Source organism: Pseudorasbora parva, chromosome 3, assembly GCF_024679245.1.
Source record: "Pseudorasbora parva isolate DD20220531a chromosome 3, ASM2467924v1, whole genome shotgun sequence".
NCBI lineage: Eukaryota > Metazoa > Chordata > Actinopteri > Cypriniformes > Gobionidae > Pseudorasbora > Pseudorasbora parva.
In genome coordinates this window covers 28,867,630-28,890,306 of record NC_090174.1, presented here as the reverse complement: position 1 = coordinate 28,890,306, position 22,677 = coordinate 28,867,630, and the positions used below count along the sequence as shown (strand labels likewise).

Genomic DNA, 22,677 nt, shown 5'->3' with positions numbered 1-22,677 from the left:
AACACGGTAAGAAAATTGTACTTATTTTTTGATGTAAGTACATAGTACTTAAAGCCACCTAATATAAAGTGGGGCCAAACTTTGAAATATACACAAGAAAACATATAAACATAGTTGGTTATGTCTAAAGTGAAAGTAAAATCGCACCTATATATGTGAGAGCCTAGTGAACACTTGTGTATATATATATATATATATATATATATATATATATATATATATATATATATATATATATATATATATATATATATATATATATATATTTCTGTTCCTGTCGCTAAATAGAATAGCCAAAAAACCGAACTGAAAAACCGTGGTGAAAAACCAAGGTATGTATAGAACCGTGGACTTACTGTATTGTTGCATCTCTAATAACATATAACCTAATATTATATTATATACACACAGACTAAAATTCACAAATTGACTGATTCTTGGAATTTAAGAATCTCTTTCAATCGAGAACTAAATATTTTTAACATAGCCCTAGCACATATTGATAATGAACTGCAAAATACTGTATTCTGTCACCTGTTCATATTATGTCAATAAATAGAAATATTCTTGTATGCAGAAGATTGGGGTAAGATGTGTCAAGCTGTCTCACTCATGCTTCTTTGGCATTATAAACCCTGTAAACTACATATAGCTAACATTTAGCAATAAACTAGAAAATATAATATAAAATAATATAAAAATAAAAGTGTTAAGGGGGTCATATAATGCCATTTTTGTACACGTTAATATGATTATTTAGTGTCCAAATGAAAACTTTGTAATATACTTTAATTAAACAGTCTATTTAGTATTCTAAGAAATCACTAATTTATGTTGAAAAACAGCTCTGTTTTTTTAACAAGCCGTTTCTGTGCATGTGCCTTTTATGCTAATGAGCTTTGCTCACCCCGCCCCTCTGTTCTGTGGAGCGTTGCTTAGACAACAGGAGAAAGTTTGACAATGAGTCTCTCAGGACACATCTGTGCAAGTTCAACCGTATCAATTTGATATATCAGATATATCAACATCAAAATGACTGTTGTGTTCATTATTACACCCAAGAACAGAACACCACAATCGCTTAGACGCCATTCTGCTCCAGCGTATCCACAATGGCGGACAGCTTGCGCTCGCTCAGGGCGGGTCTGAGCTGAAACGCTGCTGTCAATCGACAGTCGTGGGAGGGGTGTCCAATCGTGTGACGTCACACATCGAACAGCTTGATTTCAGACAGGTGAAAACAAATAAGGAGATTAAAAAAAACACTTGATGGATTTTTAATCATTATAGGATGGTTGTGTACAGTCACTACCAACACACATTGCTGTATAATCAACTTGTAAAAGTGCATGTACCATTATATGAACCCTTTAAATACTATGATATAAACTCTTGTATGATTTAATGAAATGTGAATGCATTAAAACAAAACTATGAAATGGGATAGTCATTATTTGTCAACAATTATTCACTGAAATATCTTGTATGCAATGTTCCTAACATTCCCCTTTATGGTCCAATTTTTTCTTTCACTACACAATCACAGGATGTTGTTGTCATTATTAGAGGGTTTGCCAATGTGCTTCTTGGGTTCTGGGTTTGGTTCAAATAACAATTCTAAGCAAAGCAAACAAAGATTTTAAAAATAAAATAAAACTGAAAAAGGTGTCACTGAAATTCAAACATTTCCTCTCCTTTATATACAGAATACAAGAAACGCACAACACGCCTCCGAGTTCTCACGGTTCAAGAGTGCCTGGCATACTAACTAAAAAGAGCGAGGCTCCTATGACATCAGAGCATGGATGATTATCCTCCTCTCCGGTTCCTCTTAATAGGGCTTTCTGCCAGGGACCTTCGTTTAAATCCAAAAGCATGTGCTCCTGTTTGGGCCCCAGCGCTGAAAGATTCCCCATTGTTCTCTGGGGTCTGGCAGTTCTGCTAACATGCTGAAGGGGAAGTTTTTGCATTTCTTCAAGATATCAACTCCTTCCTAGCTTATGGCATGTACTCCCTCATTCTGAACATGGCAAAAGGCACCGAATAAGTGCAACGTGTGACCTTACAAGTCATTGAAAAGCCAAATATATGAGTGGAATGACTAAAATCTTCAGCTAAAGATATAAGTGTTCAAAAAGAATCATCTGTATTATATTACGCAACTAACACAAACCATGGCAAGAAATATTTGAATATAACATCTGGTAGACTACTGTTTAAATGTTTGGGGTTGGTGAGATTTTTTTAATTGTTTTTTAAAGGAAGTCTGTTATGCTCACCAAGGCTGCATTTATTTGACATTGCATAATATTACAATTTAAAATAATTGATTTAAATTGTTGTATTCCAGTGATGGCAAAGCTGAATTGTCAACATACTCTAGCCTTCAGTGTCACATGATCCTTTTGAAATGTAGTACATTTACATTTATGCATTTGGCAGACGCTTTAATCTAAATTGACTTACACTGCATTCAAGGTACACATTTTACATTTTTGTCAATTCTTGCTTTCCCTGGGAATTGAACCCATGACCTTGGTGCTGCTAGCACAATGCTCTACTCATTGAGCTGCAGGTAAGACTGTAGTATAATACTAATATGATGATTTGATGCTCAGGAAACATTTATTATTATTATCAATATTGAAAACAATTTTGCTCCTTAATAGACCCCTTTTCACATTTCCGGGGTTCTCAGAGCAGAAGTCGTCATAGTTGGGATAACTTTTATAGCGGTAAATGAGAGAATACATTAAATATATTTTTTGTGTCCCTATTTTCTCAAAGAGCAAAAGAAAACACCTAACAATAGTGTTTTCACAACTTTCAAAAAGAGGGAAAAAATAGAGTGACATAACGGCAGTGAAAATAGAGATGTTATTTTTACCATCACTCCCACAGCAGTGGTAAGTTTTTTTGGTTTTGTTGATTTTTTTTGTAATTTGATGCAAGAGTAATATAATACAAACTATTTGTGTTATAAATCTACATACAATTAAAAAAAGAAAATGAAAATACAAAAAAAACATGATTTACTATATTAATGACCATTAAAAAGCATCAACACAGTTTGAAAAGGGGCCATCTATTTGTGGAAATTGATGCAGTTTATTCAGGAATATTTTGATGAATAGAAAATTCAAAAGAACAGCATTTATTTGAAAGAGAAATATTTTGTAATATCACTGATGATTAAAGACACTTAGAGGTGCACTATGTAGTATTTTTGCAGTAAAATATCCAAAAACCACTAGGCCGGTGTTATATATTTTGTTCAGTAGAGTAATTACAATATCCCAAATGTTTCCAACTATTTGTAAATTGTGAGAAAATTGCTGTTTCAGCATAGCGTTTGAGGAAGTCACCTGTCAATCACGTCATATCTGCGCTACCATCGGTTTCGGGTTTTATTTGGCAGGAGCGCTTTACTCTTAGCAGTGTGAACAAGTGAACGCACGGAGTAACGTCATAACATCATTTTCAATACACTTAATTGTATCTAATATGATAAACAGAGCTGCATTACCTCATAATCATAACCAGAAGAGCAGATCAAGTGCAGGTGCCCGGCGAATGTGCCCCATCCTGTCATGATAAAAGTCCCGGTGTTCGCGAGGTGGGTATTTGTTTAACAATCGCTCCAGCGGCCATGCTCAGCTCCACAACACTCCGTCCTGCTCTGCTTTACACTACAGTAATGTTAATAACCGCATGCATGAACGTGATTTCTGCCCAAGTCCTATTTTCCACCGGCTGTGAGGTGAAGACCACATGTCCCAAGATACTTCGCTCAAACTTTGCGTCATCAAACTACGCATTTGTTTTGAATAGGCGCTCAACAGTGGACGGAAAGTTGCATAGTGCACATTTAACGCATCCTTGCTGGATAAAAGTATTCATAATTTTTTTTAAAGGTGTCCTAGAATTAAAAACTGAATTAACCATGGCATAGTTGAATAACAAGAGTTCAGTAAATGGACATCACATACAGTGAGTCTCAAACACCATTGCCTGCTCCTTCATATGTAAATCTTGTTTGTAAAAAACAACACGGAAAAACAGGCGATTCTCAACATAACACCATCTGTGACACAATCGCTGGGGATCATTAATATGTACACCCCCAACATTTGTATACGGCACCGCAGGCGTCACTCAAAGTAACCACACCCTTAATTATGCAGAACTTTAAGTATTTACATAACGTAAACGAATGAGTTATAAAAAAAACACAATAAAAAAACACCCCCCTCACAGTTGTCATAAAGTTCAAAATTAGTCGTATAGGCCAAAACCACAATTTGTATCAGGCTGTAAACATGTTTTTCTGCTGGATTTTAACATGGGGCTCAATGACATTCTGCTCCCTTCTGGAGCCTGCCCTAGTGGCCAGTTGATGAATTGCAATTTACATAAATTCCGTATTGGCTACAAGAGAGATCATGGGAGGTTGCAGCTTGGGTTGGATGCATAATCTCTCCATGATTGACAGTATACGGTAGATGTGTTTCTGTCATTGAACCGTGCTGCGCAGTGAAACAGCCAATCGGAGCCGAACTCCACATTAATATTCATGACCCTTCCAAATAAGGCAAAAATAGACCATTACAGGGACCATTTCTGGGGTTGTAAATGGAACAGTAAAAACGTATCGGGACAATTTTAACCCTTAAATAAGTCACATACCCTATATGTAGATATCAGAAAACAATTTAAAATATTGTTTCAACTAATTCTAGGGCACCTTTAAATAGTACTGACTCCAACCTTTTGAAATGTAGTGTGTCTACAAAGCATATCTTCCCTTCCCTAAGGAAGTGCAGAGTATATGGTCAAGTGCTCAGGAGAGCCAGTCAATGGAGAAAACATCACCATAAAAAAAAATACAGATTCAGTCTGGAAAAAACCAGCAGCTCTTGTAAAACAAGCAAACTTTGCCTGTTGACGAGGAGAACTTCCATAATACATGTCTAACGAAACCAAGGTACGTTGTTTTCTTAGCAGCATCAATAATCGTGCGCTATCATCTTGAAGAATCCAGCCCAGAGTGAATTAAGCAGAATTCCATTGGGAAAGAAGCAAGTGGTGTGGCTGGAAGGGTGTGTCTGGTGGTATGCAGCCTACATCACTTTTAACTTCCTTCAGGGAAATCTATATGTGGCAGAGTCCCTCAGCGGGCAAACACTGTGGTTTTGATGGACCTTGTTGAAATAAAACCCCCAAAAAATGTATGCAAACTAGACAAATCTAAAAATGACAGTGTGATTTAAATGACAACTGGCATGACAGAGGATAACCCAAGAAAAATGCATTTTGCATCAGTTTTTGCTTGCAATTAATAAAGTTCACTGCAAAGGTGTAATGTCTGTTGCAGACTTGGCATTAAAGAAAGGCATTACACAAGATCTGTGAGCCAATTTTTCCATTACTGCTTTTAAGTCTACTTAACTGACCCAGCAATCTTGCTTCCCTCTACCGCTCAGTATAATTGCTTCACCTGAGCTTTCACACACAGCCTGCTGCAGTATTACTCCAAACTGGGGCACTATAAAGTTCAATCAGGTCACCCATCTCTGTCTGTATGCAAGGGTAAAAAGATCTCTTTAAAAAGGTTTTCATTAGGCCATATTGATTTCCAATCAACAGCCACAGTGAAGACATCAAACAGTAGAATACATCTCATCCAGTCTAGAGGGGGTAATATGATGTCAGTGGGGATCTTTAAAGCTCGTCAACAAAGCACACAATGACTTGAGTGAAATCACATGCATCTTGAAAGAGGAACTGAATTAGAAATGTGCATTTGGTGCCTAAATGATACTGATAGGGGGTAGTAGGCAAATCTTATCAATGAAGATGATGCAAACTCTGATTACAGAGGTTAAAGAATCAAACAGAACCTCCACTTCAGTGATTAAAAAAGAACTACTTAACACACACAAGGAAGAGTAAATGACAGAATTGATTTTTTTCTGTGAAGACAGTAATTTTGTAATACTTAAATGGACTTGAATGAACATAAATCTTGAATATGGACAGGGAAGAGACTATAAACCAGAGGTTCTTCTCAATCTTTTAAATAAATCTTTTTTATAAATTTACTGGATAAGAATTTATTGTTTTTTCCCTACATTTTTTAAAGAAAATATTAGAGCTTGGCATAACTAACAGACTATTTATTATAAAATGCCTATAGCATTTTAAGAATTTATTAGTTTACCTAATTTTTCCAGATATAGATATCACACTTAATCACCACTTGTACCCAGGTTTTCAAAGGTTTTACACTTTTGTTGTTTCTACGATAACAAATGCAAGTTTACCAATCTGATCCTTTATAGTCCAGTCACACTGGCAATGTTGATGGATCAGCTTGATCTGCATCATCCGGATTATATTCGGTCTTGAATTGATAAGGTATGAGTGGCCAACATTATAATCTATCAATATTGCTTAGCTTTGGGAGCTAATGTTCCAAATATGGTAAGCAGCGTGACATTTCCGTCAGACACTTAAGGTATTCTGGTCAATCACAATGCACTGGATTGCTGGCCAATCTTTTAAAAACGTTGAGCGTTGTAAAAATCTACATGTTTCAGAAAGGAGGGGCATAGAGGAGCAATAAAATTTGCACAGTACGTGTAAATGAATGATTCTGTTGAACCTGATACCACATAAACATTGCAGTTAACCAAATACAACCAAATAATGTTCTTTTTAGAACCATTATTTGACCCCTTTAACTCATCTTTACCCCTTTTCTACCTGAATGAACCGGGTGCTAGTTCCGAGCCAGTGCTTGTGCCAGTTCTAAGTTGGTTTGACTGAGGAGCCTTTAAGAACTGCTTTGGCTTTCCACAGGCTTGAGAGCCAGCACAGAGCCAGGTCTTACGTCACTGTATACGTCTCATCTTTCTCCTTAGCGTTTTAGCAACGCTAGCGAGGCAGTGGGAAACACAAACATGATGATGCAATCGGCGCTGTGCGGACCGATCCGCGTATGATATCAAAAAACTATGTGAGCGATTCAAAAGCATTAGGAGTCGTTTGCACTTGCTGTATTTTGATGTCATACAGCGATCCGGCTGCGCGCCGATGCATCTTGAACAAGCCTTCCATCAACAATGGCTCATGGCGATCCTACATCGGCATCAAAACGCCGCGAATCCAACGCATTTGTGCAGCTCTCCATGATTTGAGAAGGAGATTACAATCGAGCAGCTCTTAGCTTGATTAGCTGCTATTTAAAAAATGGAGGTCACAAGTTTGTGTTTGTCTTGTTGGTCACGGTAACTCTACCTCCAGCCGCTGACGCAAGCGGTTCTTACTTCTAGCCCAGCAATGTTTTGGTGCTACTTAAGAACCACATTTCGTGGCTCGGAGTTGGAGCTTTGGCTGTGGAAAGACAAAGAACCGATTTGAAACTAGGCTCTGGCTCCGAACTAGCACCAGCACTGCCTTGGTGGAAAAGGGGTACTTGAGGCCCCCTTGAAGTTTGCTGAGGTCCCCTGGTTAAGAACCACTGCTATGAACAACCAATAAACCAAAAGCTGTGACACAGTCCATGTGACTTTTCCTGTTCAATCAGGACACGATTTGCAGGATGATTTATGATCCCTGAATGTCAAATCAACGGGGATTTAAATCCTCTTGCACAAGTAAAATGTAAACATATAGTCACCGCAGCAGAATGAAGACTAAGATCCCAACTCCCAAGCCAAACAAGGAATTCAGGCACAGCAGCCCAGAGCTGCCACTGCTATTCTACACATCCACCAGCCACATTCTGAACCAACCATGCTTCTTTCCATCTCACCACAGCAGGCTACGTATAAAAATAATTAGGGGTTAGACAGAGTTCTCTTTTAACTCAACCTACTCTGGGATAATCATATACAGATGCCATGCAGCCCTTTCCCCTTAGAAGAATGCAAGGGATCTACTGTAGTGTTTGATAAGATCTTGTGTACTGGGGGCCAAGATAAGCATGTCCGACATTACAAAAGGAGAAATATCTAGTATAAAGGTTTTTTTTTTGGAAAAGCAATCTATGTATCCATGTTTGTTTCACACTTACTTTATTTTAAGGTGACGTAGACATTACTACATACTTGGACTGGACTGCAGACCCATGGCCATCCAAAGCGCTTTACATCTTGCCTTACATTCACCGATTCACCCTCTCATTCATACACCAACAGCAGTGTCAGCCATCCATCTCGTTGGGAGCAGCTGGGGTTAGGCGTCTTTGCTCATGGACACCTCGACACTTGGTCAGGTGGAACCGGGGATCAAACCGCCGGTTTGCAGAAGACTACATGAATCACTGCTGCCCCAATACTTACTATAGTAATAACAGCAATTTATGCATAATTACAAGTAGCTAACCTTAAACCAAACCCTAACTCTGCATGCAGTTGATTTATATTAGCCTACTCAATACTCATTTGATGTCACTTTGAAATAAAGTGTAACCAAAAGGTTAAAATCGGCATAAAACAGAATTTGCGATGGCGTTTTCTTTACTGTAATATATATCCAAGAGAAACAGCTTCTCGAACAAGATTTTGTCCATTAAAAATTAATTAGATCATTGTGGTTGGCTATCTGTGAGAGCGGCAGGTTCTGGATCCTGTCCTAACACTAGTAAACACGTCATCAGAGAAGAGATATGTTGAAATAATGTTGATCAAATGCGGCATATGAATAAAAAAAATAGTGATATGCAGAGTTAAAACACGTGTAATAAATACTGCAATAAAATAAGAATTTACCATTTTATTTACATGGTGACTTTAATGACTAAAAATGTAACTATCAAGTAGCATATGCTACTAAAAAAAGTCTTTACTTTTTTAACACAGACATATAGCTCTATTTTTAAAAAGTAAAGCATATACACATGAAAAATGTCTTTCAAATTTGAATGATAATTTAAAACAATCTCTTCACTGTAAATCAAAAATATATAGCCTAAAAAATATATTACTATGCAAAGTAGCCTACGTAGGCTATGCCAAAAGAAATTCAGCCTTTTATAATGCGTGTTTTGTTGTTGTTTACAGTGTCAGGACAGTTACACCACCTAAACACTTCTGACTTTAATGAGTCCTCAACCTCAACCCAGCCAATACACGGCATCACTCTATATTCTGTTTGTGGGAAATACCGTTCCCTACTAAATTATACCCTACACCGTTATCAACGGATTAAGGCACCATTAGCCTATTTATTTATGTTCGTAAATGTTAATATTTACAAAGAGTACACGGCCGACTTCACACCCAACACGTTGACATTACTAGAGTCCAGCTGAGCCTCTGGACACAGTGATCACCGGAGCTTCATTTACCTGCGGGGTCTCCATGAAAACACTTTGTCTGAACTTTCCACGGCGGATCTCCATCTCCAGCGCGGAGCCCCGAGCGATAGTCGCTCTCGCTGTCTGATTTCGGCAAAACATTCGCGACTTTTAAGTTGATCCTTCACTCCCAAACAACGCTGTTTATTCTCACAGACCTGAGACCGAGTCGCAGTTTGGTTTGGAGACGCTCCACGTTGCAGCGGATCACTGTCACAGTCACGTTCATGTAAATCAGATGACGTCCCTCCCTCTATTTTCTGTTTGAAAAAAACTACACAAAAAAGTATGACTGCAAGCAGCGAATAACTCTTCTGCTCTCGCTACAGTACTCTAATCTCGCATGTCGCATCTATCTTCAAAGCGTGTGATGATTGAGATCCCAGAGCAGATCGGAGTTACATTCCGAGATTGTGAGCCAGGTAAAACAGCGCCCTCTGTCGGCGGATAAGCGGTATATCAACAAAACAACATATACTGCCGACGGCGATTGTAACCTTGACCTCTTCCTGGAAGATATGGAACGGGCAGCATTTAATAAGGTGATACAGAGTTACATTTACTCGACGTAATGGAGCATATAAAACATGGAATCACGTACACACGATTAAGTTTAATAAAAGTCGCATGCTATGGGGACTGGATTAAACGAACACTCCTGGCGTAGTCCCAAGCTAAAATGTGTGTTTGAGCTAACTGACTCTTAAAGCAATTTGTAAAATATGTCAATGCCATTGTTTTAAAATGCAACCAGTAATGTTCTAAAGTCACATTTTTAAAAGATAGGCCTACTTTGTTCTAAGTCCAAAAGCCTGATTCATAAACAAATGAGTGAGGGGCTTTCTTCACTTAGTCTGTCTCATTGTCAGTTGATTTGGTTCCATTAAGCAAATTTAGCATAGCTCAAGCTCAGTCAAGTCTTGCAATTTATGCTGGGAAACTAACCGGAGGGCTGTTTTATTAAAGACGCTAAGAAAAGCAGGGATTAAACTCCAAAACCTGACTTCAACAAACTTAACAAATTTCATCTGAATAACATCTACAGTTGGGCTAGCAGTTTCATAAAAGATATACCTAATTGAAGTTCACACAATCCCAATAATTTGTTCCAGGTTTATCTTGTCAAAATAATTGCATGTGTGCGTTTTTCTTAAGCAGCCATAGGTCGATCATCCACCACAGAAAACATTGTAGCTAGAACTGAGAATTACAGCTTTTAAAGTTGCAATTTTTATTGAATGAATGTTAGTCGCAGCAAGACAAAATACATGTGTGTGAATGAGAGGGAAATAAAGTGGAACAGTGAGGTTACAGGGAGAAGAAGTAAAGAAGATGCAGGATTTTAAGTAGCCTACTTAGGGTCAACAGTCCAGAACAATGGGGAGTGTGGAAAAGAGGTGAAGAAGCATATGCAGGCAGGTTGGAATAGGTGGAGAAAAGGTTGTGTTGTGTGATGAAAGAGTACCAGCAAGAATGAAAGGAAAGGTGTACATGACAGTAGTGAGACCAGCAATGTTTGGAGACAGTTGCACTGAGGAAATGACAAGAGGAAGAGCTAGAGGTAGCAGATCTGAAGATGTTGAGGTTCTCTTTGGGAGTGACGAGGATGGATAGGATCAGGAATGAGTACATCAGAGGGACAGCACAAGTGAGATGTTTTGGAGACAAAGTTAGAGAGGCCAGGTTGAGATGGTTTGGACATGTTCAGAGGAGGGAGAGTGAATATATTAGTAAAAGGATGCTGAGGTTAGAGCTGCCAGGCAGGAGGTCAAGAGGAGGTTTATGGATGTAGTGAAGGAGGACATGAAGGTAGTCGGTCTGAGAGAAGAGGATACAGAGCATAGGACTAGATGGAGGCAGATGATTCGCTTTGGCGACCCCTGAAGGGAACAGCCGAAAGAAAAAGAAGCAATTTTTAAAGAAAGCGTTTTAAATTATTGAAAATTATGACGTTTCTAAAGTATAGAGAGTTTAACATGAAATTAAGGGCGAAAAGATATTGGCTCCTCTAAAATCTAAAAATGGCTATTCTATGAAGTAAAGGATCTATTTACTTCTATTTAATAATAATTATTATTATTATTTGTATTATTATTATTATTATTATTATTATTATTATTATTTGATATATATATATATATATATATATATATATATATATATATATATATATATATATATATATATATATATATATATATATATATATATATGTTTTTCTTTTTTTTACGCCAAACACTGCCGCCTTGTGTTCAACATGAAGAAATCCAGAGCAGTGATCTTTATTGCTATGAATGCACTCAAGGAATTTGTCTTGGTGACAGAAAGCTTCCAGTGCACAAACAAAATGACAGCCTCAAGACAGATATTAAAAATAGAACAAGTAAATTAATTTAAATATAAAAAATACACAGTATACAAAATAGACAATATTTCAATGTGCAGACATGTTATAGGCTACTATGCATGTGAATTAGAGGTATGGTACTCTAAATAAACATGTATAATTAGTTTTGTGTGTTGAACATGTTTATGGCCCAATTTCAAATCTAGCTGGCCTTCTCTTGTAGTTCTCATGAAAGGGTGTATGTATGACACGCCAATTCGTATGCCATTTTGGCGTGCTATCAAGACACATAATTGCTTTTTAGCGTGTTTATCAATGGCATTTCATTCTATCCCCCTACACTGCCCCTACCCCTAAACCTACCCATCAGACACACACATCATTTAGTATGTTTATAAATCCATTTACATTGTGGACACACACACACACACACACACACACACACACACACACACACACACACACACACACACACACACACACACACACACACACACACACACACACATAATGGTTTGTTACAGCGTAGACATTCAAGTGGAATCACGCAGGTAGACATTGTGTAGTTTAAAGTCCCCTGTAGTCAATAATTTGGACAAAAATTATGACATATTTAAAGGAACACTCCACCGTTTTAAGAAATAGGGCTTATTCAACTTTTTTCCTTCATTTAGATATGTGGGCAAATGTATTTTAGTCTCAGTGCATGCATAGGCAGGGTCTATGGCAGGGTCGCCGCTAGCTTAGCTTAGCATAATGAATGGAATCCTATGTTGCCAGCTAGCATGTCCCGAGTAAAAAGGATCAAAACAAAAATTGTTTTAAGTGTTAAGTGGTCTTTTAATATTTCCAGAGCTGTATATATGGTTATGTGGGAAAGCCTACAAGTCGATGTTTCAGAATGGTAATACGTTTTATGTATCACTCTCTACAACGTGTATATAACAGTAAAGCCTTTTGCTTGGATTTTATCAAACAGATAGTGTGTTGCTAATGTTACACAAACCATGTTCCTGTGTGTCAGCTGCCTTATAAATATCAGTATCCTTAGAAACACTTTCAACAACTCAGAACGTCAGTGGAGAAAGACTTTCAATATATAATATCGTTATATACATTATGCATAATTTACCCGCTATATTGCTAAAGATTGCTACATCATTTTTCATATCAACAGAAAGCTATACCGGGATAACCTGGCTTGAGCTTCCCCTGCTTCACAGCATAGTAAGTGATGTACTAAAGCTCGCCCTCACGTTGACATGATTGGTTACAAGGTAGTTTGTAATGTCAGAAACACCAGTAAATAAAAAAAATGCAAATACAATTATGTTAGCTGATTAAATGTCATAATAGAAAAATGATAATCCAATAAATAATTTCATCATGACGATAACATCCACATGCCCAACACGTCAGTATATGATGCCCTAGGTTTCTTATTGGAATCAGTGGAGTAGCCTGCACTTTGAAAAATGACACTTAATGGGTACCCTGTGGATTAAAAAGTGACGCCAAGGGGTCCTGACAAAGCGGCAATATGTGACGAGTTGGGATGAGACTGTGCTGCATTAATACCCTTTTCTCATGGTTTCTCAAAAGATTTTAGAATAAAATAGAATAGAATAGAATGTTTCTAATAAGGGCTCATTGTAACACGGGTTACAATGCACCCCATCTGCACAACTGCAATTTAAACCGCAGCTTGTGCCTTCAACTAGTTAGATCAGCATTAAAGAACGATCTCAACTGTTAAATAACAGATATAAGATTAAAATAGTATCAGATTTGTCTTATTTTAAATAAACACAAAATCAGAGATGAAAAATAAACTTAAGAAATATACTTTTGCTATGGTTAAATAAAATGTTCACTGATATCTTCTAAAGATTTTTGAATTTTTAGACAATTTTCTCTCTAAATAATGTTGAAATGGCAACTAGTAAATATACAAAGTTTCGTAATACTGCATGTTTGGAAAGTTTTAAACCATGTCTGTTACAACTAACCCCGGGCCCGCATTAGGTTGTGCCCTGCGCTCCGCTACACATCACAACATGTAAATAAGAAAATGTTGCCATTATTTTGTCACTTATAGAGCAGTAAGCTAGATGGAGCTGTTTATCTCCAGTCTGTGCTGAGCCAAGTGGGTAATCTAGCACTCGGAAAGCGTATAAGGGTGGCCATTGCTAACCAAGCCATCACCTGCTGTTAGCGTCCCATTGACTCCCATTAATTATTGCGTCACTTTGACAGTGAATAACTTTACATCTGAGGTGTTTAAAGACTTCATTTGTCCATTGTTTATTTCTAAAGAAACACAACAATGTATTAAAGGCTCCATTACCTTGTATCTTACACTATCGCCCCATAGAGCTGTTTTTGTAAAAATAGGCTAACGATTGCGTCATAACCAACGCGACTCTTTCACACAGTTGAGAAATTACCGTATAGACAGGAGGAGACGCTCACAGGCAATATTTTACTGTCTATGAGACAGTCGGGGGGATGTAGAGACATAAAGTCTGATAAAGTCAAGGGGGAAGAATGGGGAGAAGCCCATAGTGAGCCAAAAGCAACGGGACAACATTTGAACAATGTGATTCAGATTTCACTTTCCACAACTACTAGAAGACCTACAGCTGTCAGACAGGAGGCTCACGTCACATCTACGTCGTCAAGCTCAGTCTGAGCCTGGGCAGTTCGCTCAGCCATCAGGAAGTGAGTGCCTCTAATTGACTTAATTTTCCATCTTTGAAGTCTATGGGATCGCTCTGTCCATTCCTTTTACTGGCTATGTGCTAAACTAGGCTAGCAGTGGGTGTGTCAGACAGCGTTCTGGCATGCACAGAAATGAGAAAGGTGTATTTACTTATCTAACTCTCGGGGATGCAGTTAATAAGCTAAAGTCCCAAAAAGACTTGTTCCTTTAATAAAAATAACCCTTAACCGCAATGTTTACCACCCACAATTCACGTTTTTAAAGTTTAAAGCAGATAGTTTTAAAGAGTTTAATCTTTTTACTCCAAAAATGCAATCTCAAACAATGGAGCACAAATTCATTGGTAGGGGATGGATGATTGTATCAAAGACATCATTAGCTAATCAACTAAAACTTTGTTAAAGCAACTAATATTTTTTATAAATGTTATTATTTTTTAATTTTTTAGTTATATTGTATTATATTATATTATATTATATTATATTATATTATATTATATTATATTATATTATATTATATTATATTATATTATATTATATTATATTATATTATATTTAGGGCTGTCAAAGTTAACGTGTTAACGTAAATTCATTTTAACGGCACTAAATTTATTAATTTAGTGCCGGTCCCAGTATAGCCGCCCCTCTGTGTTTTCTAATGGACACAAGGCAAACTAAACAATAAAATTGCACTTCAAATATTTGTTCCCCAAAGTTAGTTTATGTCATTGAAGGCAGTTATCATCACGATGATTTCATTTCAAGGGTTCGTGAGGCTACGCTGGCCTCTTGCTGTGTTCATATAGATTACATGAACTGATTATCTGTTTTTTATATATATATATTTTTTAATATAATACTTCATTTAAAAGTTCCAAGCTTTCTAAAGAGATATCTGTCGTGTCTGTGTGGCAAGTATTCGCTGAGTTAACTTTCTGACTTAGTTCAGAGTGGACTTCACAGGGAGACAGGCAGGAGAACGCTTGTTTGCTTTCTTTATTTAGAGAAAAGCAAAATATTTATTTTTCATTTTGATTGTACATAAATTAAAGTAGACACTTTGTAAATACATATCTTTTGTCTTTAATATTGTATGATAGTTGCTTGTTTGATAGTTGCCTGTTTCAGAAAGCACATTTTAGTTGCCCCGATCTTTGCAAGTCATAAGTTCTCTAACTTTTTGTATGTTTTAAATGATTGAACATTTACTTTTATAAAGTTGTATGTAAAGGAAAAACTTTCTCTAACTAGTTTTTAAATTTTTCTGATAATGTCTTGAAATGCATGAATGCCATGCCTTTGTTTTAACGGCATACATCATGTTTTAATGTTTAAACGTTTTAAGGAAAAAACTTCAAATGTATGTGAAAAACAAACTTTGTTTAATAAAAAAACATTCCCCTGATCTTATGTATGTCACTGTTATGCCAACACAACAACTCCCATTTTAAAAGTTTAAAGCACATAGTTTTTCAACTTTCTTTGGTTGTTTTCTAAAAGTTTCACTTCAAAAATACAAAATCCTTTCAATAGGGGGATGGTGGGTGAGGATGATAAACAGATGGTCACAACAGGTGGAGGGGTGGGATCAATCAGTCAAAGTTTGACACATAGTGCCCATTATTTTCTCAATAGTGCCTTTGAAAAGCACATTCATGGTTTTGATTCCATTAACCAATGAGAGCATTCTTTTTCTCTAGTTTTTTTTCTCTATTATTATATTTGATCTATTTTTAACTAGAAGGCTAAACGGGAAATCAACTTTCTAGTGATTTCCTTATGGTAAATCAGGCTGTTGAGTGTGGTTTGAACTTTAAAGTATTAACAAGTTCTACTGGTTTGCCTGTCAAGTTTGCAGGCTTCAGTAACTTGCATTAAAATGAGCAAAAATGTAATCTGACTTATTTTGGCCAGGTCATGTTTGTAAATGAGGTTGTCAGACAGTTTACCTGGATAAATAAAGGTTAAATAAATAAAAAGGTTTTATTTATTTTTTACACTTTTTAAATTTATGTATTTATGCTACATTTCTGCAGTAGCACTCGTATGGAAGCCTCATAATAAAATAAAAAGGTAGTTTTGAGTTTATATTTCACAATAATAAAATGTATTTCCCCCCCAAGAGAACTGTGAGGCTTTACAAATGAAAACAATTCATGTGAATAATATAAAGTAAAAAATACATTTATCTATACTCTTTTATTATTTTAATGTATAAACGTAATTGTTCAAATGATATGTAGATCATGACACCAGGAATTTATTCTTGTAAAAACAGGATAAAAGAAAAGAATGTTGTTTTTCAGAAGGCTCATTGTACAGAAACAGGTTATTATCCACTGTTGAAGCAAAATCATTTTGTGCATCAATTATTTGCATTTTGTTTTATACAATATTTACTGTAAATAGTTTCTAGACTGAATTAATGATAGTACAGATTTTGTCTCTGTGCGATAACGTGTTTCATAACATCAGTTACAGTTATCCATTGGTAGTTATAGCTCTCAGTCACATAAATGTAAAAGGTAGTCCAAACCCTGCAATTATATAATCATCTACCACAAGAATGCCATTCCTCCCTGTAAACAAGATACGCTTGCCTAATCACATTATTTCAAAGAAAGACACAGCAGCTCAGAGAAGACTCAAGTTGATGAAGACTCATGAATTCTGGAACCATAAAAGTAAACTTCCTTCACCTTGTGATTTCCTTCACTCTTTATACAATCAAATGGTTTAATTTTATGTCTTTACACTTTCATTTTGAAAGTTCCCTTTTTTATTTGTCATGACTGTCAAATAGAAAGCCAGTAGAGAAATAATGAAAGGTTATTATCACACATTTTGGAGGACAGGCATGCTTTGAATTTGTTAACACATGACCGAGTGTTGATGTATAAACTGTCAGTTTTAATTATAGTGTATATTTCATCTATTGTATCATTTGAGTTTAAAAATGACAAAAGCAGACAGTAGATCATTAATTCACCACATTTAATTATTTAAAATCACATTTTAAATGTAGTCACCACATTTAGGTAATTTCCACCTGAACACAGGAGCTATATCATTCAAGGAAACAGAATTTAAATCAAAGAGAAACTAAAACTGAGGTAATTGTTTTGTTCAGCATATATGTGTCACTTGCTGTCTTGACTAGAACAATGAGGCTTGACTGAACAATGGCCGATGAAATAACATTTAATGAACCAAAAAGAGATACATACCAGAACGAAAAGTTAACACAAGATGAAGAACAGACGAAGACTGAAGATTTAAATATACAAGATGACCAGGGCCAGGCCTGTGTGGCGGAAGTGGGCCCAGAGAAAAAGACTGGGCCGGCAGTTCTGGAAACCAGGGCTGACAGTTTAACGACCCAGGGCAGAGTTGGCAGTGACCAGGGAGGAGCCGGCCGAGCAGGCAATCTCCAAAGCTGAGCTGAAGTTGCAGACCTCCACACTGTAAAAAATTATTTGTTGACTTAACTTAATATATTTTGTTATCTTTTTGCATTGGTTTTTTAAAGTTTCTCTTACTTATTTGGATAAGTTATCTGAACTAATTCCATTTAGTAATAAAAACTTCCCCTTTAGTTTTCTGAACTTAAATGTTCTAGTCATCATAACTTCCCCTTTAGTTTTCTGAACTTAAATGTTCTAGTCATCATAACTTCCCCTTTAGTTTTCTGAACTTAAATGTTCTAGTCATCATAACTTCACTTCAGTTTTCTGAACTTAAATGTTCTAGTCATCATAACTTCACTTCAGTTTTCTGAACTTAAATGTTCTAGTCATCATAACTTCACTTCAGTTTTCTGAACTTAAATGTTCTAGTCATCATAACTTCACTTCAGTTTTCTGAACTTAAATGTTCTAGTCATCATAACTTCACTTTAGTTGGTTGCAAAGCTGCTTTAATAAGTATTAATTGCATTACTATATTGATTTTTAAATTACATTTGATTTAGAATAAAACCTATATGCATATGCAAAATACGATGTGGGTCATCGCGCCTGGCCCACCTTTACAGGTACCCTGCCCTGCACCATCTGTGGGCCAGCGGCATCGCTCTCTCCACTCTCCTCTCCTTCTTCCCTTCCAAGGCACCAGCGGGACTATGCCGAGCGGGACCGTCCTCCTTCCTGAGCCAAGTCAGGCCTTGGCCACATACCTGAACAAGACTTGGGTGGCTACAGCCGGTCATCAGATGGGCACCCCCCTTCATTGATGTTTCATCAATTTAAGCCCATGACACCTCGGGAGGGCTTGACAGCAGATCCAGCGTCCTGGCTCTACCCCAGCTGACCACCACCCGTCTCTGCTGTTGTTGATCCTTCCCCAGGTTGGCTCCGCCACCGCACATCTCGCTGTATCCAGATCCATCGGGATGCTGTTTCTGCCTGTTTGGTGACATTGGCTACCAACCGCTTCCTGGCCAGACCCTGGATACCCAGTATTCCAAGGGTTCTCCAGAGTGACTGCCCAGCAAAGCCCCTGCAGCCGACCTCCACGGGCAGGTTCCAGGCCTTCCATCCGTTTTGCTGGCTTTTGAGGACAAGGTCTTGGTATTTTTTGAGCTTACGCTCCTGTGCCTCCTCCATCCTCTCTTCCCAGGGCACTGTTAGCTCTATGAGCACCACCTGCTTGATACCTTTCGACCAGAGGACAATGTCTGGTCTAAGGCTTGTGTGGGCTATTTCTTCTGGGAATTTTAGCTGCTTTTTCAGGTCGGCCCTCATCTCCCAGTCATTTGCTGAAGCCAAGATCCCTCTACCCTTTCGTCCTGTTGCAATGCTTTCTCCTGGCCTGACGAAGTGGATAAAGTTAGGCCCGTTAGAAATCTTCTTCACCTTCTTCCTCGCCTGCTCTACGCCATCTGCCAACTGGGCTAGAATCTTGTCATGTCGCCACCTAAATTTCCCATCTGCCAAGCCTAACCGACACGATGAGAGTACATGCTCGAGGTTAGCTGTTTTTCCACAAAGCTTACAATTGGGGCTCTCTGCTAACCCCCACGTGTGGAGATTTGATGGAGTAGGCAGAACATCATACACAGAACACATTAGAAACTTTACTCGGTGTCCTTCCATACTCCAGATGTCCTGCCAGGTCAGGGCCCTCCCTCGTACTCCCTCCCACTTTGTCCAGCTGCCCTGTTTCTTCATGGCTACAGCCTTGACATGCCGAACCTCCTCTTCTGCCTTTCGAACCTCCATCTGCACCATAGTACGCCGCTTCTTTGGGTCGGCATTGTTCCAGCTCACTCTAGTGGAGCAGCCTAGTCCAAGTCTGCCCTGGGCTACTGTCCCCACGATATCTGAATGATGCAATCGGACCTCTGCCTCTGTCAGTGCTCTGCTAGCTGACCACTTGCGGCCTGTCCTGACCACAATGCCTGCCTGGCGTACCCTTTCGTCTTTGCTGTCTCGCAGCATCATGGCCTGACGCGTCTTTGTCGCCTTAAACTCCTCCACCACTGATGTCACAGGCAGCTGTAGCTTGCTGCCTGTGCTATACAGCCCGATGGAGCAAAAGCTTCTTGGGACCCCCAGCCATCTTCTCAGGTAAGTGTTTATCTTCCTTTCCAGCCCCTCGACGGTGGATACAGGTACCTCATTAACTAGCAGAGGCCAAAGCAGTCTAGGGAGGACCCCATGCTGGTAACCCCAGGCCTTATACTTGCCAGGCAAGCCGCTCTTCTCCAGTGATGTCATCCAGGTGTCTGTTTGGATAAGCATCTCCCTCACGCTCTGCCTATCATTGAGGTCTGCTCTGAACCACTTCCCCAAGCTCTTTACTGGTTTTTCTTGGACCGTGGGGATGATGGTATCTCTGATCTTGAAGCGGAACCGGTTCTGTATACGCCCCTTCCTCAGGACCAGGCTTCTGGACTTTTCAGGTTTGAATCCCATCCTTGCCCACTCGGTGAGCTCGACCAAGTCTTCCAGGATCCATCTGCCTTCGGGTACTGATTTCGCTGTGATTGTGAGATCGTCCATGAACGCTCTTACAGGTACCTGTTGGACGCCCGTCGCCAACATTGCACCCCGGTGTACCTTCTCTGCTGACTTGACTAGAAGGTTAATTGCTGCAGAAAACAGAATCACTGAGATCGTGCAGCCTGTAACAATGCCCACCTCCAGTCTCTGCCAGTCAGTGGTAACGTCTCCACAGGTGAAACGCATTTTGAACTTATTGAAGTAGCACTGCAAGAGCTTCTGGAATCGCTCTGGCACATGGTAGGTCTTCAATGTCAGCTCCACTAACTTGTGGGGTATCGTCCCATAGGCATTTGTTAGATCCAGCCACAAAACTGCCAGGTCACCATGGTTTTTCTTTGCGTCCTCAATAATTTTTGTGATCACGCTGGTATGCTCAAGACAGCCCGGCACCCCTGGAACTCCACCCTTCTGGACTGACGTGTCCATGTATCCGTTGTCTAACATGAAAGTAGTCAGCCTCTTTGCCAGAATCCCAAGGAAGATCTTTCCTTCGATATTGAGGAGTGAAATAGTACGGAATTGCTTGATCCCCGTCGAATTTTCTCCTTTAGGGATGAAGCATCCCTCTGCAATCAACCAGTCGTCAGCAAGGAGGTCCTTCCTCCATGCCACTCTCAGTAGCTGCCAGAGTCTTTTTCTGAGATTTTCACAGTACTTATACACCTTATAAGGGATGCCATTAGGTCCTGGGGCAGATTTTGCTCTGGCCTTCTTGAGAAACGTATTCACTTCCTGCCAGCTTGGTTCCTCAGCTTTAAAGGGGATAGTTGGTTCTGCTGGTTTTATAAGTTTCTCCATCTCTTCCAAGTTTTCCTCCCTTCTGGGATCGTTATGGACCTGACGGAGATGCTCCTCCACCTCCTCCTTTGTTGCTTTCAGTTCCCCTGATCTTTTATCACCCAGAAGTCTTGAAAGGTATTTGAATGGGTTCTTGGTGAAATCTGTCCTTTCCTTTATCCGTCGCTTCCTGTTCCTGCGGTGACATTCCGCTCTTCGCAATATCTTAATGCGCTCCCTCAAGTTGTCTCGGATCTCCGTCAACGCTGGCTTCTCCTCCGTTGCTGCTTCACGGAATGCCTTCCTTAGCCTCCGCAGATCCCCTCTAAGTGTTGCTATGCTCTTCAAACGTCTGTTTTCCTTGGGCTGGCTGGTTGTTCCTGCCCTTCGCTCTTCCTTTCCAAAGCGATCCACACCTATACTCCAGATGATTAATGTCATGGCCTTGAGCTTCTTTCCCACATCTCCTGCCAAAGCTGATTGCAGCACCTGGTCCACATCGTGATCAAACCTCTCCCACTCCTTCCTTGCTCCTGCAGCTGGCCAGTTCACTCGTTCTTTCCGGACCTCTCTCGTGCAGGTGTTCTGCCCAGGTTGTCTCATGTCCTTAGTGCTTTCCCTCACTATCTGATGCCTTATGTCCTCTAATACATCAGCAGGGCCGTTCCTGCTCCCCTCTTTGTCATGTGCATGGAGATTCCGGGGACTGTGGTTTGGCTCCTGCCCTGGCCTCTCCTCCGTCTCACCAGGTTGCCCTGTGCGTTGCACATTACGTTCAGGTTGCAAGCACTTCATCCTTGACTGATGTATTTTTAGACCCTTCTCGTTTTTACATATCTTCCCACATCTGCAGACCCGGAGTAAATCACTTAGCTGTTCGGTAGTCGATTTTCCATCATGGGTGGTCATAACAGTAGTCTGTCCTGTGGGTCGATCATCCTCCCCCGCTCTCGCCCGACCCCGGGGGTATCTTTTAATATACCTTTCCATAGCGATTAGTATTGGGTTCCTCCTCACGAAGGATGTGCTTTTGGCCTGCCAAGCCTCCACACCCCGCTTCTGATCTTTCCCAGATGTCAGCAGTCTTTCCTAGCTGTCACCGTTCTTCCTCGGTCGCCAACTTGTCTTTCCAAGTGGTCACCGGGTCAACCAGAAAAGAATATGCAAAATACGATGTGGGTCATCGCGCCTGGCCCACCTTTACAGGTACCCTGCCCTGCACCATCTGTGGGCCAGCGGCATCGCTCTCTCCACTCTCCTCTCCTTCTTCCCTTCCAAGGCACCAGCGGGACTATGCCGAGCGGGACCGTCCTCCTTCCTGAGCCAAGTCAGGCCTTGGCCACATACCTGAACAAGACTTGGGTGGCTACAGCCGGTCATCAGATGGGCACCCCCCTTCATTGATGTTTCATCAATTTAAGCCCATGACACCTCGGGAGGGCTTGACAGCAGATCCAGCGTCCTGG

General features: G+C 39.4%; 1 protein-coding gene across 2 annotated transcripts in view; it reads right to left on the bottom strand.

The window, feature by feature from the left end:
- The window catches only part of rtkna (rhotekin a), an 82,355-nt gene extending 72,626 nt beyond the window's left edge, over positions 1 to 9,729 (bottom strand). Inside the window, exon 1 of one of the 2 annotated variants that reach the window (XM_067438303.1) lies at positions 9,353 to 9,729. In XM_067438303.1, coding sequence (XP_067294404.1) covers positions 9,353 to 9,463 — 111 coding nt within the window. In that variant the 5' untranslated portion in view covers positions 9,464 to 9,729. The remainder of the gene's footprint in view (positions 1 to 9,352) is intronic. The other variant, XM_067438300.1, reaches the window with a different exon arrangement.
- Between the last annotated feature and the right edge of the window lie 12,948 nt (positions 9,730 to 22,677).